Below are 24,966 nucleotides of genomic sequence, written 5' to 3'. Positions count from 1 at the left end.
GCCGTGCCCGCCTCTGATAGGCCGGCGGGGGGCGGGGTCGCGTCGTGATTGGCTGGGGGCCGGGGGTGAAGGCGGAAGCGCGAGGCGCCGGCGGCGGCCATGAGCCGGTTTGGGGGTCGCATGCGCGAGTATCCGACCCTGTCCATCGACCGCTTCGACCACCACAACCTGCGCGCCCGCGCCTTCTTCCTGTCGCACTGCCACAAGGGTGAGCGGCCGTGAGGGGCTGGGAGCGTCCCCGGGTGCACCCCACCTCCCCTACACCCCAGTGACCGCCGTGCCTCTCTTTCTCCCCCCAGATCACATGAAGGGGCTGCGGGCGCCCGCCCTGAAGTGTCGGCTGGAGGGCAGGTACGGCGGCGGCTGAGGGGGGACGGGACCGGCAGCGCTGAGGGGGAGGCGGCTGGTGCGCGGCAAAGCGTGGGCAAAACAGCTTGAGGAGCTGCCGTGGGTTATAAGTCACAGCAAGGACACCTCCCTCTAGACCAGGATGCTCCAAGTTCCGTTCAACCTGGCCTTGAACACTCCCAGGGATGGGGCAGCCGCAGCTTCTCTGGGCGAGCTATGCCAGTGTATAATCCACCTCACTATACGAAGTTTTTCCCTTTTATCTACCTAAGCTTTCAATTTAAAGTGATTCTCCTCTATTCTTGTAAGATGTCCCTCTCCATCATTCTTATAAGCCCCCTTAAGTATTGAGTAGTGGCAATATTGAAGGCTCCCCAGAGCTTTCTCCTCTCTATGCTGAACAACACCAACTCTCTCAGCCTGTCTCCATAGGAGAAGTGATCCAGCTCTTGGATCATTTTTGTGGCCTCCTCTGGACCTACTCCAGCAGGTCCCTGTCCTTCCCATGCTGGGGACCCCAGAGCTGGATGCAGCACTCCAGGTGGGGTCTCACAAGGGCAGAGCAGAAGGGGAGAATCATCCCCCTCGGCCTGCTGGTGATGCAGCCCAGGATGCAGTTGACTTTCTGGGCTGTGAGTGCACATTGCAGGCTCATGTTCATTTTTTCATCCAGTAGGACCCCCAAGACCTTCTCCGCAGGGCTGCTCTTGATCCATTCAGACCTCAGTCTGTATTAATGTTGGGATTACCCAAACTCAGGTGCACTTGGCCTTGTGGAACTTCATAAGGATCTCTGCTGTTACTCCCTGGAAGTGCACACTAACAGTGCTGTTTGTGCTTGTGCTGTGAAGAAGGCCAGCAAGTTGAGGGAGACAGTTATTCTGCTCTAGCCAGTACTTGTGAGACTTCTTTTTGGAGTATTTAGTCCAGTCCTAGGCTCCCCTGGACAAAAAACCACCCCGACAGGTGTTTGGAGCAGGATCACCACACTGTTCTGGGGCAGGGGTGTGTGATGTGTGAGGAGAGGCTGAGAGCTGGATGTCTGCAGCCGTGGGAGTAGGAGTCAGCTGTGTGTCACTGTTTGCAGGTAGGGATAGAGAAGATGGAGCCAGACTCTTCTTGGAGGTGCATAACGAAAGGGCAAGGGACACCTTTTTCACCATGAGGGTGGTCAAACATGGGAATGGGCCCAGGGAGGTTGAGGGATAGCTCCCTGGCACTTTTCATTTATTAGAGTAGATGTTGCCTCTCCTCAGATGCAAGCAGAGAATCTCTTTTTGCTCGTCGGGTCTCTGCACTGTGCACAAGATTAATAGGGAGTATTCTGAGTTCTGCTGAATGCTGACTGCCCCAAACACCTGTTCCAGGGGTGTGGGTATAGAAACAGAAACCTGTACATGTGACCTCTTCATTTGTATATACAAAAATCCATGCAGGCATGGGCACGCAGAGGTAATTTTGGGTTTGCTGTGCTGAAGAAAAGCCTGCAGGCTTCCTACTCTGCAGGTCTCTTCACATGAGAGAGTGTTCTGAGCACAGGTTTTGATGTGCTGGGTGCCGGGTGCTGATGTGTCGTTAGATTGTTCCTTGCCTCTACTTTAAAACACACTTCTCTCTGCTTTTTGTCTCCTCACAGCTTGAAAGTTAAACTCTACTGCTCACCAGTAACTAAGGAATTGCTGTTGTCTAACTGGAAATACAAGTTTTGGGAGAATCATATTGTGAGTTTGTGTTTATTTTTAAATTAACGTTTTCCAAGCAGTGATTCTAGGAAAGAAGAAGCTTCTGCTCCTCAGAAATGCCTAAATGTTTGTGTCGATACAATGTTTCAGATCTTAAGTATTTCCAACAATGTGTCTTTTCTGCCGCTTGCTGTGTGGGATTGGTTTATTGATGTTTAATTATTATTCCCTTCACATGAGTTTTTCCTTTCCTCTCACCCTCAGCTTTACATGGCCATCATCTTTACATTGATCATTTGTATCTCTGTATTCATTTCCTTACCCGGCTCATGTGTTTTTTCTCCTGTCCTTAATTAATTTCTCTTTTCCTTAATTTAAAATCTCTTACTGCTTGGAGAATATGTAACCTGTAGTTATATTATTTTCCTTTTGCTTTTTGGAAAATGGGCTATCTCTAACATGAAAAAGTTTTAATGATGTAAAGTCACTGAAGAACTAAATCAGTTTACACGATATCCACTGTTTGGAGTCAAACTTCAAGGGATCAGTGTCATGTACAGGTGTGACTTGTAGTTATTTCCTTCCCTTTGCAGACACAGGCAACATGAAATTGAATGTGGTTTTTTTTACAGAAATAAAAATAATCACCTCTGCACAAACACAGGAATCCATACTCCCTGTGGTCTGTGGGCTCTCCTGGTAGTAGGGGGCAGTGGGAAGTGCTGTAGCACAGATCTGTCCTAGGAAGATGTCCTGATGTGCTCTAGGACTGGGATGCCTTGGGTCTTGCAGTCATCCAAAATAAGGCATATGATCCAACCACAGAAAGAAGAGCTGTTGCTGTAATAAGTCCCACATGCTCTAACTTTTAGGTATGTACACTTTGGTTGAGGTATCTCCATTTCATTTTTAGACAACTTTTAGGAAACTTTTTTCTCCACTGGAAACGGAAATTCATGACTATGGGAAGATGACTTTGATTTTACAGGCTTAGCAATAACCACAGTGAGCGCTAGAGATATCTAGATAATGAATACCAGCCATAAACATGAAACACAATGTCCAGTAAATCCTATAATGCAGTTAATCATTTTGTTGCAGGTTGCACTGGAAGTTGAAACTCCAACTCAGATTTCTTTAGTAGATGAAACATCTGGTGAGGTAAGTTCCAGGAAAAAAAAGATTCATATATTAGTAATGGACAGTAATGCTGTTTATATGAGTATGGGAAACACCTGACCTGTAAACATCCCAAGAGGATAAGCTATGTTTAAAATGCATGTTACCCTCCTCTCCTGGATGTTCAGCCAATGAATTCTGTTGCCCTACTTTGTTCTTATGATCATAGCATTCTTTTGGTAATGCCTTTCCAGGGCATTACCAACTTACCTATTGCTCTTGTGATTTTTTTCACTTTGTATCTTCTGGCTTATTTTAATTAACAAGCTTTAAATGCAAAATGTTATGGTCTAGTAGAGGATCTTCACACAAAGTGTATCCTAAGGTGCCATTTCTGTGGTGCTCATGGATGCTTGGTAGATGGGAGGCTGCACATGTCATGTGCTCACAGCCCAGAAAGCCAAATGTGTTCTGGGCTGCATCACAGGAACTGTGGGCAGCAGGTTGAGGGAGGGGGTTCTGCTTCTCTGCTCTACTCTGAGGAGACCCCACCTGGAGTGCTGTATCCAGCTCTGGAGTCCCCAATACAGGAAAGACATGGACCTGTTGGAGCAGGTCCAGAGGATGGCTACCAAAAAGGGGAAGGGCTACATCTGAGGAAAGATTGAGATTTGGGGTTGCTCAGCCTGGAGAAGAGAAGGCTCTGAGGAGACTTTTCAGTACTTTAAGGGGGCTTATAAGAAAAATGGGGACAGACTTTTTAGTAAGGCTTGTCGGGACAGAACAAGGGGTGATAGATTTACACTAAAAGAGGGTTGATTCAGACTAGATACAAGGAAGAAGTTTTTTACAATGAATATCGTGAAACACTGGAACAGGTTGCCCAGAGAGGTGGTGGATAGTCCATCCCTGAAAACATTCAACTTCAGGATGGAAGAGACTGAGCAATCCAATCTAGTTGAAGATGTCCTTGCCCCGGGGCAGGGGTGTTGGACTGGATGAACTTTAAAGGTTCCTTCCAGCCTAAACTATTCTGTGATTCTGTACTTGCTCACCAGGAACTAGAGAATTAGAACTGTCTTATATCCAACTTGCTTTATAGGCACCTTACAATACTTGGTCCTCTCTTCAGACATGACAGGATGCTCGTTGCTCTTTAGTGCTTGTTGCAATGTGAAGAGACTCTCTTGATTTAAATGCTAAATTCTTCAAGAGGCTGTGGAGAGTAATGTGTTACTTTCATTGTGCTGATAAAAGTACTGGTAGTACTTGCTACACTGTGTAAATAATGCTAACCCATCTTTTCCAGAAAGAAGATGTAGTGGTGACACTTCTGCCAGCTGGTCACTGTCCAGGTTCAGTCATGTATGTACTTTCAGTGCCCAAAATGTTTCTGCTGAGAGATTTGTCCTGTAGAGTTCTCACTGAGTACTGTTTTGGGTTGTGGTGTTGTTTTGTTTGTTTTTTTTTTTCCCAGCTAGAAGAAGCTAATGAATTTAAAATTCTTACTTGGAGGAAATACTATTGTGGCAGGGCCCACCACCTTTGATGAAGGTTGGAAAAACACAGTACTGTCTGGGATCTGTCCAGATGGAAGTTGTTACCTTGGTGGGGCAGATTACTTTTCCCCGTGGCTGAGTGATTTCAACTGTACTTAAAAATTACATACAAAACTGTTATTGAAAATAAATCCTCCATTTCTTGAGTATGACATTAAAAAGAAGGTGCCCAGCTCTAGATACAGCTGCCCAATAGATGCCTTTGGCTCCAACAGACAGCTGGGCCACCCTCATTGATTTTGTGAGGCTTTTGTCTTCAGCTCTGACTGGGCCAGGCACAGGTTACTTTCCAGACATACTGAGTCTGAATTGTTTGGTTTATCTGAAATTACCGTAGAACCAAGTTGAGCCCAGTGTTTCTATTACAGCCTATGTAAGTCATGGCGACTGCCCTAAGCAAGGTAACAAATCACCACCTGGCATTTAATGCTTTATTTTGCTGCATTTGACCCAGCTGTTGCTGTTTGCAGGTTTCTGTTTGAAGGTGAGAATGGCACTGTGCTGTACACAGGGGATTTCAGGCTTGCAAAGGGAGAAGCAGCCAGAATGGAGCTTTTGCATTCAGGAACCAGGTGAGCTATTTGTGGGATTTAGAAAGAATAAAAGATCGTATGGCATGGACAATTCAGGAATAACGTACTAATTTTTTCCTCATTTTTTATTCTGGATTAAATATAATTGCAATGCTGCAGTTACAAAATCCTTTTGATTTGTTCTTTGTAATAAAGAGGTAGATTTGCTTCCTTTTGAAAAGAGGAAGTGGTGTGTCTTAGTACTGTGATGGAATATTCCCTCTGATATCACATTTCTCTCCTCCAGAGTAAAAGACATCCAGAGTGTGTATTTGGACACTACTTTTTGTGATCCCAAATTTTATCACATACCAAGCCGGGTAAGTCCAAATAAGCTGTGAGAGTCCTTAAAACTGCTGATTAATTAACCATCCCTTTTTTATGTAAGTCTTACAAGACAATGCCATTTTGCATTTCCAAATTGCAACACATAGAAAGTATCTTCAAAGACGATTCACAGCATTTTCTACACTTTTCAGGAGGAATGTTTAAATGGGATCTTGGAGTTAGTGCGAAGCTGGACCTCACTGTCCCGCTGTCATGTTGTGTGGCTGAACTGCAAAGCTGCTTATGGATATGAATATTTATTTGTAAACCTCAGTGAGGAACTCGGAATCAAGGTAATGTTTCTATGATTGTTGCTTTGGAACAGATCCTCAGTAATGATTGTGGCCAGTCACCGAGCTGGCAGTGGCTGTTCATAGGGCTACTGTGTGTTACAGATGTGCCTGCTTCCATTAACTGCCCTTAAGAAGCTGCAGTTGTGCTCAAAATGAGTTAACTTGTTGATTCCAGTCTGGAGCAGAATCACAGAATATGCTGAGTTGGAAGGATCATTGAGTCTAGCCCTTAGCCCTGCACGGGACCATCCCCAAAAGTCACACCATGTGCCTGAAAGTATCATCCAAATACTTCTTGAGCTCTGACTGTCAGGCTTGGTGCTGTGACCATTTCCCTGGGGAGCCTGTTCCAGTTCCCAACCACCCTCTGGGTGAAGAACCTTTTTTTAATATCCAACCTAAATCTCCCCTGACACAACTTCAGGCCATTCCCTCCTGTCCTGTCACTGGTGACCACAGAGAAGACATCAGCACCTGCCCTTCCTCTTCCCCTACAAGGAAGTTGTAGATCGCAATGACATCTGTACTTTCCAAACAGAAGTTAATTCCCAGTTTTCAAGCTCAGCATTTACCTCTCTCCCTTTTATCTTGTGAATGATAAAAGCCATTTACATACAACATTAATAGTGAGCAGATATATTCTGACTTTCTGATTATATTCTTCCCCTCCTCAGCATAAGAGATATGTTCTACTTCTTCTAGATGTCCAAGTTTTGGCTCACACATCTCTGCTTGGACATTATTAGTAGGAGTAGTTTTTAAATGCCTCCTGGTATCTGGGGAGAGCAGAAGCACATCTGTACAGAAGCTCGAGCTGCAGCCTGGCAAACACACTGAGATAATGAAGAGTAAACTCTGCCTTTCTCTAGGTGCACACGAACAAACCTGATATGTTCAGGAACATGCCAGAAATCCTGTGCCATCTTACTACAGACCGACACACTCAGATCCATGCCTGTCGACATCCTTGGGTGTGTATCATTTTGCAGAGCCTCTGCTAGCTTTACTGTGAAAGTGTGGCTGTAGGTGCTGTGTTTTGGGCTTGTTGTGCTAATGAAGACTGATGAAATGGTGGCTTAATGTAAAGAAGAGTGAGAACTTTAGTTGGCAGGCTGAAGTTTTTTAAAAAAAAAAGAAAAAAGGGGAAAATATATTAGCTTATGCTGGAAATAGTTTAATTGTATTTGAAACCTGAAAATTGTATAAAGTGAAGTAAAACAAGCAGCAGATTAGATCAGTCGGGTATTATCCATCTAAATGTATCAAAAGCAGCTCAGATGATGCCTGCTGCAGCCACGCACTGTGTGGTTGTAGCACATGGCCTTCCCTTTCCAGGATGTCTGTCAAGCTGGAGGCTCCAACTTGGAGGAGCTCAGGTGAAAGCAGAGACGGCATTTTGGGGCATTGGTCTCTATGACTGATTTGCTTTGCCATCTGCACTAAGGAAGCAATGTGTGACAAAGAGTGTTTCAAGGGAGTTGGAAGTGAGAGGAGAACTTGGTCTGCCTAGATACTATGTTGCCTAATTTCTCGTGGAAAAAAGGGTCCCTATTGCACTTAATTTTATCTTGCGTTGGGCAGGATGATGACTGCTTCCGAGGGAACAGACTGCCCTGTGGGCTGACTTGCCAAAATGGAACTCCCTTGCACATAATCAGCATCAAACCCTCCACTATATGGTTTGGGGAAAGGATCAAGAAAACCAATGTAATCGTGAGGTGAGCGTTTGGGCCACACAGAAACCTGTTGTTTGAGAAACATATCTTGCCTGACACTTGTATACTTAATCTCAAAATGGACTTCAAGAGCAGGTTATGCTTGACTGTTGACTGAGGATGAAGAGCAGTTATCTAATTTTTGTACCTCCTCTGTTTTTTAGGACTGGGGAAAGAACGTACAGAGCTTGTTTCTCTTTCCACTCTTCATACAGTGAGGTTCGTATACTTGTAGTTCTGAATATACAATGATTAAGAAAACATAAAGGAGATTTGATTGTTCTGGAGTGAATGACATGACTTGACACAAAAAAAAATCTTGTCAATAATAAGACATAAGGGGATAAGAAGTCCTGATGCTGAAGACAGAGGAACTTGTTTTAGTATAGCTGCAGAGTAGCATATTAAAGAAGGGCAGGATTACAAGCCTATTTTTTGTTCTCTGTTCTCAGCATATAGGTCATAAGTTTGCTGCCTGCCTTTGTATTTTAGATTATTGTGTAACTATGCAATGCTTAAAGCATGGAGTTTTGGTTTTCAATACATTGTTTATCTACTGTGACTCAGTTTTGGGTAGGTTTGCCTTCTATTCCCTGCCCACACATGTAAACAGAATTTTCTCACATCCTATCTGCCACTGCTACTCCTCTTTCTGTGTCAGGGAATAAAAGGAAATTGGTCATGGCAGCATCCTCCCCAGAGGATTTAATGTGACTTGATCCAGTTCTAAAAACACTTCTCTCTCCTAAAAAACTGAAGCTGGATCAGCGCTAATAAGGAACCTGTAACAAAGCCTTGCCTCATACAAAATGGAGATTATTCAGAGCCCCAGAGCCCCAGGAAGACAGTCCTCTTTTAAGATCCTGTTTAAGTTTTAGTTTGCTCTGCCATAAGGAATTTTAAATGGAGGTATTAGCGTAGTACATACAAGGTGACAGGTTTACTGGTGGAATATGGGGGGTAGTGTAACGGTAACACTCCTTCCTCCACATGCAAAAATAGATAGGCCCTGTTGTCTGTACAGATAGGAGTGTAATCTGCAACCTGCAAGTGTTTCCAGTGCTCAGCACTGACAAAGCCTCAGCTGGAGTGGAATGCTGCAAACTGAACACAATTCTTCAAGAAATTTACTGTCTGGAGAGCATCCAGAAGACAACAGAGTAAGGCTTGGAAAAACTGATGTGTTTGTCAAAATGGGCTTTTACAGGGGACTGAAGGGAGACTTTAGGAAAAGTCTCTGAGAAAGGGAATACCTGATCTGCACATATAGGGACTTGAAGTCCAGTAAGAAAAATGCAGGTTTGAAAATACTGACAGCAGTAAGGACAGGGAAGTGCTGGATCACATTCCAAATCTGTCCAGCCTTTTTTTTCAGAGATAGTGATGGTCTGTAGAAGTTGATAATTGCAGTGAGGTGTTAGGTGAGGCTGAGTTTTCAGAATCCTTTCACACCCGTTTGTTTTTCCAGAGCTATCCTCTTGGATAGAGTTTAGCTCATGGGTCGCATTGGTCTTTACGTGAGACCAGTGGTAGTACTTTTCTGTATGCTTGCATCAGTGCTGCCTTTAAGTGAAATTCTTAACTGTTGATGTAACTTATCAAATTGCTTCTTCTTCTCTGGAATTTAGATTAAGGATTTCCTGAGCTATATCTGTCCTGTGAATGTGTATCCCAACGTACTGCCACTGGGTGGGACAGAGGAGAAAGTAGTGGAAATGTAAGTGACAAATGGCTGCTGGATGGAGGTGGTCCAAACTCTGTTCTTCTGAGGACAACTTCCCTCCTGAAACCTGGCCTCTCAGGAGGGGCACTGCCTTTTTCTTTACTGGTCTGATAATTCTTTTTTCTTTTTTTCCTCTATATTCAGTCCCACAAACTTGAGCTTTCTGAAGCACACTTGTATGCTGAGTTAAGTGTGAGAGTTTGTATTCCACACGCTACTTCTATCTATGTGTAGAGGCTTTCCTGCTGGTAAACTCTGGAAGCTGAATACACATTCATCTCACTGTGTTCTGTGACCCATTTCTACTTCATTGCAACTTCTGAGAAGTGTCTTTTAAAAAGGGTTTCTTTGCATCCCCTCTGCATCAGAGGCCAGTTCTCTTGTGTGGCTGCAGGTGTTGGCAGCTTAGAAAGCAACCTCACAGAGCAGGAGAACAGTGGTGTCACTCAGTCTAAACAAAACCAGGACTCCTTTTTCTGTTCCTTTTTTCTTTTCCTCCTTAATTTAGAAAGGAGACTTTATACTTGTCAGTTATTGAATAAAACTGCAGTCAGATTTTGAACCCTCTCATCTTGTCTCACTAAGCAAGGAACTGCAAGATAGTTTCCAAATGACCTACATGTTTTAAGGCAAATATGTTGAAATGACAGATCTCTACCTTTAAGCTGCTTAAGCTCACCAGTGAATCAAAAGCTTTGACCTAGGTATTGCTGTCTGTGCTTTAACATTTTTGCTGCAGTGCCTGTGAAAGGCATGGAGCAGTGTACTTACATCAAGTTAAAAGTTTTACTTCTGCTCCTGAAAGTGCCTGCTGTGTTCTAAACATAATTGCTTTTCTCATTCCCCTCAGATTAAAGCCATTATGCAGGTCATACAGGAGAAACACGGAACCCAGGTACAAGCCCTTAGGAACACTGAAGAGAGTCCAAAAGAGAGAATTATCTGATACAGGTAAAGGTTCTGATGGTGTTGCTGCACCTTAAGTGAGAGTCCTAGACTAAGCAGAGGTGCCAAAAGCCTCAGTGTTCACCACAGTCTGTCTTTGTGTTCAAAACAACAGTTGGAAAGGAAAAATATAAATTAACTTTGGATTTTAAAAGCACTAATTGTATAAAAACACACTTGTTTGCAGTCTTAAAATGTAGTTACTGCTCAACAGCCCTTTCAGTCTTTGGATAGGGTTCCTTCCCACAGTCTTGGACCAGCCCTAGGAAAGCTTGTTCTAACTGCCCCTCAGTGAGGCACTGAGCTGGACAAGGCATGGCAAACACTGTCAATAACGTCCTGCAAAGTCTCCAGCTGGGTTAAAGAACTTTTTCCTCAATTTATACTAAATGAATTTTTATTAAAACTTTGCTCTCAACAAGATTTTAGCAGAGATGTGAACTTTTCTTAGTGACTTTCTTTTTCTGTTTGTTTCCTGACAGATGAAGATGATCTCTTTGATTCAGAATTAACTTCTGCAAGGCCTAAGATTCCAAAACAGCAGACAGGAGAGAGCAGGCCATCCAGCACAGGACAGTCTGAAAATGCTGAAGGAAATATTAATGAGAGCACAGAAGGTTACAAAGCAACCACAACTTATACCTTCCTCCAGGTAGATTTTGTGGACTGTGAGGAATCAAATGATGATGATGATGAAAATGACGAAGAAGAATCTGAAAAAAGTACAGTTCAAGTTCTTTCCCATGAGCCAGATGCCACTTCCACAACAAATTTCAGTGGAGTAACTAGTGACCAACAGGACCCTAATGGTGATGTCCCTCGCTGGGATGAATTCTTTATGTGTAATAAGTTAGAGGAAAGCTCTGAAAATGAGGACAACATCCCATCTTCGGCAGATGCTGGTGGGTCCCAGTCGCTCTTCAGCGACTCGGATGGAGTAAGTGACTCAACACACATCTCCTCCCAAAATTCTTCTCAGTCAACACACATATCAGAGCAGGGGAGCCAGGGCTGGGACAGCCAAATGGACACAGTGCTTATCACCTCCCAGGAGAGAAGTGCCCTGGACTTCAGCAAAGGTGGGAGCAGAGCAGTTGCTCCTGTGCTGCAGGAGACTGCCAGGGGCAGTCAGCCAGAGAGTAGCAGGGGGAAGCCACCAGGGCAGAGCAGACCCTGTGTCTATGATGGCACCTGTGACTTGAAAAGCAAGGGCTGTGAGAAAGCTGCAGAGACTGGCACTGCTCGTGTTCAGGATGCGCTGGTGGAACTAAGTGACAGCTCGAGGACTCCTGACCTGGAGCTGAGGAGGGACTCCCAGAGCTCCTCTGACTTCGAAATTCCCTTGACTCCTGGTGCTGAAGTGCCTCAGCCAGATAAACTGCACCATTTATACGAGAAGCTTGCAGCAGGGGAAAACATACTCAGTGAGAAAAAAGTCTCCTGAGGACAGATATAACTGATTACATTGGGGTGATACCCAAAATGTTTATTAATACCTGAAATCTTTGTCTCTTTAGTGCCAATTACTATATGCAGCTATGCTGACTCATGCAATTATTTTTTTTTTCAGAAATATCTTACTGTCAGAACTAGGAATTTGTAGCCTGTGTAACTTTATTGTTCCTTCTATGAAATACTGGAAACGAAATATTTCTAGGAGGGACTGTAAAAGCATTCTACCTCCTGAGGTTCATTTCTCCAGGACTGTAAGTAGACAAAAAGTGGACCAGAAAAAAGTAAGCACAGAACACTAAATGAAATTTAGTGTTTGTCATGAGCTCTAAGAGTTTGCCATTGTAATGTGATCTCAGGTTTTAATAAAATACCACAGCTAACTGTGGGGAGGAACACATAGGAATGACCATGTAAACAAGGCAGTATTATCATTATTATCACTATTTAATTAGTATTCACTGCAGTTATTTTTAAAAACAACTGCAGAACAGATTAGAGAATTACTGAGAATGTGAGGGGTTTTTAATTTGTTGTTAAATCAAATTGTTCAAGTCTCACTTTACACTGAGCAAGTGGTGTCATCTGACTTTTAACTCCTGAGTGAGGTATTACACACCACTGTCTGTGCTTTAACTCCAACTCGTTGCATACAACTTATCATCAGTTCCTCCATGTTTTGGTTTGTTCTGAATTGTTTTTCAGAGAAACTTTAAATCTTGTGGTTCCCAAACCACCAGCCATGGCCTGCTCTGGCAACAGAAGGTAACCTGTTATCCCAGACAGGTGGTTGCATTACTTGAGGCTCCTGTACTACAAAATTTCACTTCCTCTGCAACATTCTGTAGACTTCACTGAATTCTTTTTCAAATCAAGACAATATATTCTCTATACATGTGTGCCATCATAACTCTCTCTGCCAGAATTCTTAGGTTCTACCATGGAAATGTAATTCAGGTTTTAGTTAAACTGCAGTGCCTATAAAATAAACCACAGAAGTCATCTGAAAATCCCTGAGGTTTCCTATCCATGTGGTCTTAAATGCCAAAGAATTAAACAGACCTTTAACACAAGATCTCTCCCCTCCAAGTGTGCCTTGAGTCTTTGTGCCATGTTTAGTGATATGTGAATGTTAAACCAGCCAGCATTCTGACACTGGGAACAGGGGCAGGAGGGGACAAAGCATTGCTCTGATCTACATATGATTTTAAGGATATTCAAGATCCATATATTTCTTCACTGTCACCTTGTCCAGTGTTTGTGGGATTTGTTAATGTAATTTCCAAATGTGATTTATCAACTCTTGGGATTTTTTTTAGCAAGCCTGAGTGGAACTGCTGTTATAACTACTTATGTGAATAAAGTCAGACAGAGCAGAACTTACTCTGTGGGCTTGTTTCATATCTGTACTGTGCATGTAAGTTCAGGGTGCTCAAATACACAGGAATCCAGTCTGCTTCAGGCAAGTTGACAGTGTAAATTTATACCACTTCTCACCAGCCCTAAACTGAAAACAGATGATTTCCTATGGTTACTCTGCTGGAGTCCTTACAGGGCTAGAAAATTTTGGGAACAGGACAGGAATTAAGAGATAGCAGTCTTAAAGCAACTTCTACTGCTATAGCTAATTTTGACAGGCTAAGATTTATTTTTTTTTTAAGAATGACAACAACAAGAGAAAAACTAGATTTCATTTATTTTATCAAAAACTATAGGAAGATAGCAATACTAGAGATCACACAGTACGAAAAGAAAATGTTCCTGAGCTTACAAACTGCATATTCTAATGTACACAGTTCCTAAAACATACATTAGAAATAACCAAAAGATTGACTTAATTTGGAGATTAAATAAATAGACAATAGCTTTTCTTACAGGTGATCTTGCAGCTTTAGTTTTGCTACCAAAAAATAAAAATAATCCCAACAAAAAAGAACAGCTGGAGAACAAGCCACCAGTCCCCAAGAAGTGCATACACACAACTGAACTGGTGACCATGACAATGCCAACAAAGCAAAGCAAAGGCAGAAGCTGGGCTGGTTTAGGTTCCCTAAGAAATTGAAAATAGCTTTTTCTCCTTTTCCAATTTGGCAATTTTCAGCCAAACTCATAGAAACAGCAAAAAGAGTTTTAAAAGTGACACAGTGTCCCTTTAAGCTAATTCACTTACAGCAATCCAAATGCACTGTGCATATGTAAATATAAAATACTGTTCAATGCTCTAAACTGGAAACTGGATACATGGATTTACTTCAAATAAATACAAAATGCTGTTGCCTCCCAGAACATAAATTAACGGATCTTTATTTATGGCAGAAGATAACACACATATCCTTCGAGAACAGCAGCTTTATTCCAGCACTGGTGATAACATTCACTGCCTCGGGACAAGGCAGATGCTGAGCTCAGGTACAACTGCCACAACTGTTACCTTTTAAACTTGCAATATTTAAATCAAACTGGGCATGAACATCAACAGACAGAAAGAGGAGCCCGCCCTGTGCCCCGGGCACGGGCGAGGCCACAGTAGGGAATCCATTTCTTGCCGCAGCAGCCGCTCTCTCCATCCTGCAGTGACAGGGCGGGCTGCCGACTGCAGCGGATTAAGGAGCTGGAGACTGCAGATTCCATCCACATGGAATGCACCGCTGGCTCGGGCTACATGCAAGAGAAAGCACTAATGACTCCAAACGATGCAAGATCATCTGGAGTTTGCTAACATGAAAGCTCCACATTCCACTTTAAATAAAAAAATAATCATTAGAGATGCGGCGTGATAAAAGCTGACTAGATTCAGCATTTATCCAAGTGCGTGAATACAGGTGAGCTCGGTCACATCAAATACTTTCAAATCTAAGCACACTTTCTCCTATTCATTAAGCAATATAAAGTCTCTATTTCAACGTGTATCTCTGTATTGGAGATTACAAAACTCACACAGCATTTCCAGTGGCCCACGCTCTTCACCCATCTGTGATACTGATTTGGGCTAGTAGCATATAAAATGTCATTTTCTACCAAAGGGCCAGATCTTCACTGCAAATGCAACTGTGCTTGTTAATGAGCAACCTGTATTATCCTTTGAAGTGCTAGTAATTAACATGGAATTTAAGGCATTTGCTAACATTAAGTAAACAATTACATGCTGGGCACCTTATAAAGGTAATTAGCTGACCTATGATACATAGCTAGCATCCAGTTATGGAGCATCCATTTATGGAGCAACATTGTTCTGCCTGACCCTGTCAACTTTTACATGACTTGTAAGCAATATGCAAGTTTTACAAGATTTTAATCCATGAGAATAAAGCACTTGGATCATCCCCGGAGCACGGAGTACGGACTTTGGATGTAACTCCACTCCTAACCCCCTTCAGCTGTTGTTTTGAAGCCAAGCAAAACTTAGCATATGTTACGAACAGATCGAGACAACTTTAAAATGATCAGGAAAAAAAAAAAGGACTCAAGCAGCTGAAGAACAGCACGTTTCTCAGCCTTTACATTCAAGAACATCTTACAAATGTCTGCTGGAAATGGGTATACTCACCCCTAGTCTAACTTCACTGAAGTTAACATTTTTGCAACCAGAAAATACAGGCCTAGTATCTTAGAAGTCTGTCACTAGATAAAAAAGTCACAGTATGTAAAAACTCAATGGAAACCAGTTGTGAATATACATCAATTTCCAGGGTACTTTTGCACCTAACAGATAACTTGAGCATATCTCCACAATGCATCAACCTTGTTAGACAATGGGCTGCTCTCCCTATCTTTTGCTATCTATTTTCAAACTGTAGTCAGCAATTTGTTTCAGCCATGACTGCCAAATTTCTGCAATGAAAACAAACAGCAAATGTTACCACCAACAATCCCGTATTTACAAATCCTCTGCAGAAATGCACTCCTCCTATAGCATCCTAACTAAAAATCAGAACAGAACTGAAAAAACTTCTAGATAACAGAACATCAGCTAAAAAGTTCCAAGCTTTACACCTGGGATCTGCTAACACCAATTACTTCACTCACATGGACTTCCATGGACATTTTATAATTCGCATTCCTATGAACCTTCATTTGCACACTGGCTGTCCTTAATCCCTCTCTCTGGTGCCATAAAGGTTACTGCTGAGTTCTTGAAGCTTTTCTTTATACAACAAAAAAGCAAAGAACTGTCAGCTATGATTTAGGATTCAAATCGAATGCCTCCTGACTTCTCAAGGTATAGAAAACATGTAACATCACTTCATCCCCCTGCAATCAGCTCCTGAAGGGCTATGGCTGTGAGCTCACATTCGAATGTCAGAAGCAAGTTGAATATGAGTCAGCAGTGCCCTGGCAGCCAGGAGGGCCAACCATGTCTTGGGGGGCATCAGGCACAGCATCTCCAGCTGGGTGAGGGAGGGGATTGTCCTGCTCTGCTCTGGGGTAGCCTCACCTTGAATTTTGTGTGCAGTTTTGGGCACCGCAATGTAAGAAAGATATTAAGCCATTAGAGAGTGTCCAAAGGAGGGCAACAAAGATGGTGAAGGACCTGGAGAGGAAGCTGTATGAGGAGCAGCTGAGGGCACTTGGTCTGTTCAGCCTGGAGAAGAGAAGACTGAGGGGAGACCTCATTGCAGCTACAACTTCCCTGGGAGGGGAAGAGGGGCAGGCACTGATCTCTTCACTCTTGAGACCAGTGACAGGACTCAAGGAAATGGCATGAGGCTGAGTCAGGGGAGGTTTTGGTTGGATATGAGGAAAGTTTTTCACTGAGAGGGTGCCTGGGCACTGGAACAGGCTTCCCATGGAAGTGGTCACAACACCAAACCTGACAGAGCTCAGACAACACTCTCAGGTGCATGGTGTGACTCTTGGGGTGTCCTGCACAGAGCCAGAAGTTGGACTTGATGATCCTGATGAGTCCCTTCCAACTCAACATATTCTAGGATTCTGTGAATATTCAAATCAAGGTACATTTTAGAGTTTTCTTGGCATACATTTTGCTGCTTCCTACACAACAGTTCTAAAAAAATCTATTTTTAATCCCTGTTATCAGTTTTGTATTTGCCTGAAACACTACAATCTCTTTCTTTGACTAATGCCATTTCAATTACAAACACAATGCCTTGTTTTCACAATCCTTATTTACATTAGATGTAAGAATACTTGAATATATGCATGAAAGAAGAGTCTTCTTAAAACACATTTAAAAGAGAACAAAGTATTTGTGACTTTGGATACCCGAACTCAGTTGAGATAACCTCTGCAACACACGGCTCCACATTTACAGACAGTTCTGATCCTCTTTTTGGATGGGCTAAGACCATCAGCAGAGTCTGAAGTCAGATCTATTGAACCTGCAGCACAAACACAAGTAAGAAAGTTTTAAAGACAGACCTAGATCATGCCTGGTATTCGAACATCTTCTAAAGGCCTTCTGACACCTCAGATAAAAGGGTGCAAAGCTATACTCAAACTCTACTAACATCCTTGTTACCACTATTGTACAACATCCAGCATACACATCAGAATCCAAAACTCAAACTCAAGCCTTGTTCCCTTACATCTGTATCCACATAGATCAGCTGAGAGTGTAGCCAGCCTTGACTGTCAGTGTTACAGACACCACATAGAGGAGGAGGAGTTTTAAGGATTCCAGATCAATTTGGCAGTGTCCTGGGTTAAGCCCAGCTGGCAATGAAACACCACACAGCCACTCGCTCACTCCCACCCCAGTGGAACAGGGAGTGTTCAAGAGTAGAACTTGTAGGCTGAGATAAAGACCTTTTAATAATGGAAAAAAAAAATATAATAATAGCAATACTAGAAATTATAATAAAGAGAGAAATACAAACGCAAGTGATGCACAACACAATTGCTCACCTCATCCAGACCCCACCCCCAAACCCCAATCAGCCCCTTCTGGGCAACTCCCCAGTTTCTATACTGGGCATGACATTCCATGGCATGGAATATCCCTTTGGCCAGTTCAGGTCACCTGTCTGCGCTTCCTCCCATCTTTTTTATAATTTTTTTTGTGTACCTCCTCGCTGTCAGAGCATGAGACACAAAAAAGTCCTTGACTTAGGATAACCACGACTTAGCAGCAAACAAAACATCAGTGTTTCATCTCATACACAGTCCGAAACACAGCACTGTACCAGCTACTGAGAAGAAATTAACTCTATCCCAGCTGAAAACAGGACAGTCACATCATCTGTTCCACAGGATCTACATCCACAACTGAGGCCTTCAGACACCAGAATCCAGAGACAAACCTGTGGTGCCTTACACTGCTGAACTGTTACAGCTGCCTTAGCAACTATCACTAGCAGATTACTTAGAAAGTAGTTTATCTGAAGTGCCTATTGGAATAAAGGGAAGCTTTATTTAATAGTAGCCTGACCAGTCCTTTGAGCATTCCTGGGACAAACCTTCAAAATCATTTGCCTCATCAGACAATCCAACCACAGTCCCTGCTGTGAGCTAGGAGTGCTGAAGGAGGCAATGCATTAGAGATGAAGGCAAAAGCTTTTGGGTGTGATCTTCTTTGCACAACACATCACAAGCAATGACTGTTCTGAAATCCAGAGATGTGTTAGGGAGGGCAGTGCCTGAGCTGAAATGCTATGATGTTTGAAATGCTACCATTAGTCAGGCTGCAATAAAACCCACCAGCACTTGCTCTCCCACAGTAACCCTGTTAAAATGTGCAGACCTTTCATCTGGTAGTCAAAGGTCAGCTCTTCTCCAGCCTTGATGGTTCGGGTGGAAAACAGCGCTATTCGAGGAAGACGCAAGTCGAGGTTGTCAATAAACACGTTGAAGACTTGAAGATTTGGATCACACTGCAAGCAAAAGTGAATGCAGCTTCTGTTAAGAAAAATTAACACTAAATTTTGCTGAAGTGTTTAAGCAAACCAAGGTCACAGGAAAGATTTAGGAGGGAAAATGGTATTTCTCCCCTCTAGATAACTAAGAAAGCACAGGCATTTTCATTTGTGCCCCTACCAATGAAATGCAGCACAACACCACATCCTGCCCTGCTACAAAATAACATCAATTCCTGTCGTCTTTGGCTCCTTGCTAATTTTATTAAGGACATGTCACAGGTTAGGTATTTAGGTTACTTGGAGAAAACACACCAAATCAACTCCATTTGGTTGTCTAGAATCAGCTGATTCAGTGACAAGCCCAGTCCTACCAAATGTCCACTTCAGGCAGCATCTCACTCCTGGAGTTTTGTAGGTAGTCTCAGTCCAAGTAAGGCCAAGTATTCCATTCTATTTATTATGTCATCTGACTGACTAGCATGAAACTACTCCAGAAAAACTGCAAATATGGTAAGAAAATGTTTACAATAGGAGAAGATATTTCTGGCACAATTAGGATAATTCTCCAAATTCTTAGTATACAAAACAAGGTCTTACGCTGTGATTCACAAAGTGGGACACATTTCCATATCGAGCTGCATCTACTGTAAATTCATCTGAGTCATAATCCAAATCAAACAAGTATGTATTTCCCTGGTTGTCATAGAGCTGGCCTCGCCTCTCTGCTTCCTCACTTGTAATCACCTGAAAAAAAAAAAAGAGAAAAAAAGAAACCTGCATCATATTATTAACTATTACTAAATTAAAACAGAAATCAGAATCAAGTTAGGAAAAAAGCTTTACTTAGTCAAAAATACCACATTCAGTTTTTGATGTTGTAATAGCATTCCATCTCAAATGAATGAAGAATACATACATACAGCTAAACTAATTAGTGACTGAGGCTTCTCTGGATGCAATTTGTCTACAGCTGATACACAGCACTATTTCGTCTCAGGGAAAAAGCCATCTGAGCATCTTCTACTAAGAGATGTGATGACAATACTATCAACTGTTTCTACCTAAATTTTCTATATACACACGTTTTTCATTAGACCCAGAAAGCCTCTTTTACTTAAAATCAAGTTTCAGCTCTCTCCCTTTGCACAGACAAAGATCAACAGGCGTCAGTCTTTAAAACCCAGGCCAGGTGTTCCTTTCCTCCCTCCCCAGAAGCATTTCTTCCTGCTATTTTTGACTGCAATGGAAGATTTTAGTCATAACAACTCAGACAGGCCCATCACTTCACAAAGCTCAATCTATGCAATTAGGTGAGCTTGTCACTTTTGACAGAAGAAACAGCTCAAACTACTTCATCTGTAGCCTGTTACCTTAAATACATTCTGTTTATTATGATTTCAGCAAAGAAATCATAATCTGGCAGCAAGACAGATACAAAATGTGATGAAATTGAATTATAAAGCCCTCTAAAATCTTTCTGACAGATGAGATTTGAGAACTCCTTTGGCAGCTGGAAGTAGATTCAGGTGAAAGGGTAAATACATTTTTTCCTTTAAGCAACAAAGTTACATAATCACCCTTCTGCATTAACCCCTCCACAGAGATATTTGGAATGTCTGGTAGGAACACCAGAAGTTAGAAGATTTGGGGCACGGAGGAAATACAAATGAGACCATAAACCTTTGTACAAAGGGTCAGAAGGAAATATTTTGAGTCAACACAGTAGCAAGGCAGATTTGCGGTAGAAATGTAACACACTGGATCACAGAGGCTGCCAGAAGCTGCTGGTGCAAAGAGCCCTGAAGCAGAGAAGAGGCTGAACCACAGAAACACAGGGCAGTACAAGATCTCAAGAGTAACTCAAGGTCTGTATTTTATAATATAAAAGTTCTCTTTGAAATAGTATGAAATTCAATAAACAGATAATGACCATACTACAAGAGTTATTCTTGCTTTAATCAAAAGTAATAAATATGCTTGGAAATACTACCTTAAAAGTTCAGACAAAATAGAAAGGGAACTGACAGACTGTGCAGGGAGTTTCATAACAACTGTGCCTCAGGAACATAAAAAACTACAATAAAGATGATCAGGAAAGAATGAAGATTATGACTGCCATAAAAGAAATGGAGGATTTGCCTTTAGAAATACTATTAGGACACATATCTAAAATAATTCTTCACTAGTATATGGGACAAGTATTCTCTTTGCAGTCAACCTTTTACAGCTGCTCTGGAACGAAGGAATGTTCTGGACAATATAATTTTGCTGGCGACTTGAATGCCTATTTCTCTTTCTACTCAAAAGCAGGCTGATCTATTATATAATAAAACCACAGAATATCCTGAGTTGGGAAGGGTACCACCAGGATTACAGAAGTCCAACTCCTGGCCCTTTGCAGATCACCTCAAGAATCCCACCATGTGCCTGAGACCGTTGTCCAAACACTCCTTGAACTCTGTCTGTCAGGTCTGGTGCTGTGACCATTTCTCTGTTCAAGTGCCCAACCACCCTCTGGGTGAAGAAGTCAAGAAGTGTTAAAACTGAGAGAAAGCTCAAAGACTTTATCTAACATTTCCTTTATTGTATGTAATCCATCTAAGGAGATACATACCTCTCCAACATACTCCATCACAAAACTGTTGGTTTTAATTTTCTGGAGCGTTTTTACTCCCCAGCCACGGCCATTGTTGGTTCTGAAGATGCAAAGGGAATATGGTGTACCTTTCTGCACTATCCTATTAGGGCAGTCAGGCCCACACCTACAATAGGAATTGCACTCATAGATGGGCAAGCCAGGCTGGATTTTTAACTTCTTACGTTTATTGTAAGCCAAAATAAACCCAGCCTCCTTTGGACAGCACTTCTCAGCAGGGCAGTCAGCACATTCACAGCCAGTCGTTATTCCATTGAGCACATTTATCCCCGGAGCAGGTTTATACTCATTAATGTAGTAGAAGTCTAAGGGAGGGCCTTCAAGATCCACAGTGTTTTCTACCAGGATCATTGCTTTGTGATTCTTTTTCCTGTTGAGTTCTTCTTTCCATCTCTGCAGGGCTATTCTTTGCTTGGCCTTCTTTACAACGTAATCTGCAATGGCAGGTTTCAAAGCTTTAATGTGGTTTCTCACTTTCAGTGCTTTGCCTTCTCTCACCCGAGACAAGTATTCATTCTTGTCACTAAGAAAGTTCTGAAGAAGCAATGGGCAGTTCAGGTGCTTCTCAGGTTCCCAAGTATTTGAAGATTCTGGCCATCCTTTCCATTTCACAAGATAGTATTCTTTGCCCTTGAAACACAGAAATAGATATAGATTTAGCCACAGTTCCTTTTGCTGCAATCCAGCATCACAGGGCACACACACAAACAAAAGAGATCTGGAGTTAAGGACCAAGCACACAGTGCAGAGAGCCTTGATGTCCCCATAACAATTACAGCTGGGGAGAAAGAGAAAAATCAGGTTTTCTGTTTGCAAATTAAGGACAATTTTGCATACTTTACATATCATCTCTAGGGACAAAGAAATCAAAAGGTGGGATGAATTCTGATCCCTAACAGCATACCTGGAGGAGGAGGCTAATTTGTCAAGACAGGTGGCACGTTATGCTAACTTGCTGTATGACTCATATGCACAAACAGAATGTAGTTGTAACACATACAGAACAAAAAAAAAAAAAATCCAAAATTTAGCAGAAAAGTCTAAACCCCATTGTTTGTTATATCAACCATCCTCCTAAAGCAGTAATGAGTTCGATACATGTAATACTGTAGTTACAATGAAGCAGCATACATTTTGTACTTATTTTAAAAAGGCCAAATAACTGTAACAAGGCCAAATCCTGAAACTGAATTTCAAAGGAATCCAGTTACAGCACATGGCCCTAACTCTTCATCAAACAGACTAAAAGAGTCAAAAGAGAAATACAGATGGTTGTCTGCAAATAAAGGAGAGGCATTGTAATTCATACCAAGCTACCACCTAAAGCATCAGCATCTTATTTAAATTCTAGATACACAAAGATGAAACATTTCATATTCTAACATTTCTGTAATTTCAGGAAAAGATCTTCCTTCCACATACTGAAAGCAGCAGTTTACACCGCTTTCAGTTTACAGCTCAAAGTTTAAAAGATATTTAATTTGATGACAGCAAAAGCTTTGTCCTCACTCCCTGTTGCTTTATATTATGAGCAAAACTACCTTTAGCTCACTTCCAAATTTCAGCTGAAAGAGTGATCAAATTGGTCTGTGTTTCTCTTACCTCTTCTACCTTGTAGTCACACAAATATTCCACCTCATAACTCTTTAGACTCCTGTTGGTGATTCCAATGGATTTACATCTGAGATTTTCCTTCCTACATAATTCTTGGAGGGTCTCAAGTGAAGCTAGACATGGCACATACCAGGCTACAATAAGAAAATTGGTAAAGAATCCTATTTAATGTCTCAGCTAAATCGAAATCATTATTGCCCTATCCCAGAGTCCCCACATTACCATTTGTGACTGCAGTCCACGAGTCTCTTGTACAGCAGTAGCGTCTCAAACTCAACCGTTCTCTAACGGTTCAAGTGAAACACACCAATGATTCCCTCCCTGCACCTTTATTCTGCACAGTACGTACAGTTATAAAGAACAACAAATATTTTGGAGGACAGAGACTTCCACGGGCAAAAGCTGCACTAAGCGCCGAGCAATTTCCCTGCAATTACAGCATCCCATAACTGAACCAAGGCAAGAAGGAAACCTCCATTCTTTAACAGACCGCCAAATTTCTGTAGCCAAGCGCAACGGAGCACTCGCGATGCAACCATGGAGACTGGAAGAGGAAGGAGAGACCCACGGCGCTCTTCCAGAAGGATCGCGGGTGCCCTGTCAGCCGGGCGGGTTTCAGGGGACGCAACACCCCGCGGGGCGGCTCGGCGGGAGCGCCCGGGAAGCACCGGGATGCCGGGGTGGGACGGAGCGCAGCGCGGGAGCCGCGGGGCCGTGCCCGGGGCTCCGCGGGGCTCTGCCGGTCCCAGCGCCGGGAGCTCGGGAAGGCGGGAGGGGGCGGCGGTGCCTTTTCCGCGGCCGCGCCGGGACCCAGCGCCTCTCCCACCTCCCGCTCTCCTCCCACAGCGCCCCAGGGACAGCGGGCGGGATCCTCAGGGAGGCAGGCAGACCCCTGGGGCAGCGGGCAGGACCCCCAGCCCTTCCCTCCGCGCCCCGCCGCGGGGCTGCGGGCGGGGGCGGTGCGGACGATCCTGACGGAGCCGGGGAGCGGCAGCGGCTCGCAGCGCCCAGAGCAGGCGGGAGCCTCCCCTCGCGCCCTCGCTCGGTCCTCGCCGCCCCCCCATCGCCCGGCGCGGGGCGGGCAGCGCCCCGGGCGGCCCCGACCCCGGCGCGCTCCCCCCTCACCTCCTCGCCAGCCCTCCATCTTGGGGGGGGCCGCGCTCGGGCCGCGCCGGCTCCGCCCCCCGCCGGAAGGGGGCGGGGCACAGAGTGCGGCCCTGGCGCGCGGGGGCCCCGCCCCTCCCCTCCCGCCTCATCCGTGAGGAGCTCCCGGCGGGACCCGGCCGGGAACGCGGTGAGACGGGGAGTACAATGGAGCGAGGCGGAGTTGAAGCTCCCCCGGGCCCAGCAGCGGCAAACCGCGGAGAAGCAGTTCACGCACTTGTGGGGAAAAAAAAAAGTTACACCACGATAGCAGCGCCCTCCTCAAATGCGGTGTTTCCTATTCATGTGGCTTTCAAAGAATCCATCACTTTGGAAAACACCTCAGAGGTCATCGAGTCCAACCTGTGATCCAAAACCATTGTGTCAACCAGGCCAGGGCACTCAGTGCCACATCCAGTCTTTCCTTAAACACCTCCAGGGACGGTGACTGCACCACCTCCCTGGGCAGCCCATTCCAATGTCTAATCGTCCTTTCTGTGAAGAAATTCTTCCTAATGTCCAACCTAAAACCTGCCCTGGCACAGCTTAAGACTGTGTCCTCTTGTCCTGTCACTGGTTTTCTGGGAGAAGAGCCCAAACCCGTAGAGAAGGTTTTGAGTTTGCTCCAAACCCCACAAACCTGCACCCAACCAAACAGTGCCTCGGTGCCTCTTCATGGGTATTTAAAAGGCTGTGGAGCTCCACTGCCCCTACATTCCCAGACTCTGGCTTTTCCAAGATCCCTTTTAGAAGTTTTCACAGAGGAACCAGTGAACTGCAGGCCTGTCAGTCTCACTTCAGCAGTAAAATTATGGAGATTATTCTGAGAGGTATTATAAAACACCTGGAGGACAATGCAGTCACTGGTCACAGTCAGCACAGCTTCATGAAAATCTTGCTGGACAAACTCAATTTCCTTTTACAACACCCAGTTACCAGGGGAAGCCAGTTGGTGTTACATCTTTGGATTTCAGTAACGCTCTCGATACTGTCGCACAACAGT

The 24,966-nt window shown here is 43.6% G+C and overlaps 2 protein-coding genes across 5 annotated transcripts; one reads left to right on the top strand and one right to left on the bottom strand.

Moving 5' to 3' along the window:
• Window positions 1-47: 47 nt before the first annotated feature.
• On the top strand, window positions 48-13,114 carry DCLRE1C (DNA cross-link repair 1C). 4 transcript variants are annotated; one of them, XM_032688064.1, is made up of 16 exons: window positions 175-208; window positions 300-351; window positions 1,274-1,435; window positions 1,985-2,069; window positions 2,663-2,902; window positions 3,132-3,191; window positions 4,459-4,514; window positions 5,179-5,280; window positions 5,528-5,600; window positions 5,760-5,900; window positions 6,770-6,871; window positions 7,482-7,618; window positions 7,780-7,834; window positions 9,244-9,332; window positions 10,189-10,289; window positions 10,766-13,114. In XM_032688064.1, coding segments are annotated over exons 7-16 (1,764 nt in total). In that variant the 5' UTR covers window positions 175-208; window positions 300-351; window positions 1,274-1,435; window positions 1,985-2,069; window positions 2,663-2,902; window positions 3,132-3,191; window positions 4,459-4,512; the 3' UTR covers window positions 11,728-13,114. The 4 variants fall into 4 exon arrangements, with proteins under 4 accessions (XP_032543951.1, XP_032543955.1, XP_032543953.1 ...); XM_032688060.1 differs by lacking the exons at window positions 1,274-1,435; window positions 2,663-2,902 and having other exon boundaries at window positions 48-208; XM_032688062.1 differs by lacking the exons at window positions 175-208; window positions 300-351; window positions 1,274-1,435; window positions 2,663-2,902 and adding an exon at window positions 1,642-1,800.
• Window positions 13,115-13,412: 298 nt separating this feature from the next.
• On the bottom strand, window positions 13,413-24,023 carry SUV39H2 (suppressor of variegation 3-9 homolog 2). The gene is made up of 7 exons (XM_032688065.1): window positions 23,946-24,023; window positions 22,809-22,954; window positions 21,165-21,836; window positions 19,148-19,294; window positions 18,436-18,565; window positions 16,959-17,074; window positions 13,413-14,393 (listed from the first exon to the last, which is right to left on the bottom strand). Exons 1-6 carry the CDS (start codon window positions 23,962-23,964, stop codon window positions 16,965-16,967), a joined length of 1,224 nt encoding a protein of 407 aa, XP_032543956.1. The 5' UTR covers window positions 23,965-24,023; the 3' UTR covers window positions 13,413-14,393; window positions 16,959-16,964.
• Window positions 24,024-24,966: the final 943 nt, after the last annotated feature.

The sequence above is a fragment of the Chiroxiphia lanceolata genome, chromosome 5, assembly GCF_009829145.1.
Source record: "Chiroxiphia lanceolata isolate bChiLan1 chromosome 5, bChiLan1.pri, whole genome shotgun sequence".
NCBI classification, from domain to species: domain Eukaryota; kingdom Metazoa; phylum Chordata; class Aves; order Passeriformes; family Pipridae; genus Chiroxiphia; species Chiroxiphia lanceolata.
Note: the sequence above shows the minus strand (reverse complement) of the source record. Positions and strands in the feature narration are given on the sequence as shown.

Coding starts and splice junctions, on each gene's coding strand:
- SUV39H2 (XM_032688065.1), bottom strand. Junction 19,295..21,164: donor TGATGGAGTATGTTGGAGAG/GTATGTATCTCC, acceptor TTTTTTTTTCAG/GTGATTACAAGTGAGGAAGC. Junction 18,566..19,147: donor CCCACTTTGTGAATCACAGC/GTAAGACCTTGT, acceptor TTTTGCTTGCAG/TGTGATCCAAATCTTCAAGT.
- DCLRE1C (XM_032688060.1), top strand. CDS start 100: ATGAGCCGGTTTGGGGGTCGCATGCGCGAGTATCCGACCCTGTCCATC. Junction 209..299: donor CCTGTCGCACTGCCACAAGG/GTGAGCGGCCGT, acceptor TTCTCCCCCCAG/ATCACATGAAGGGGCTGCGG. Junction 352..1,984: donor AAGTGTCGGCTGGAGGGCAG/GTACGGCGGCGG, acceptor GTCTCCTCACAG/CTTGAAAGTTAAACTCTACT.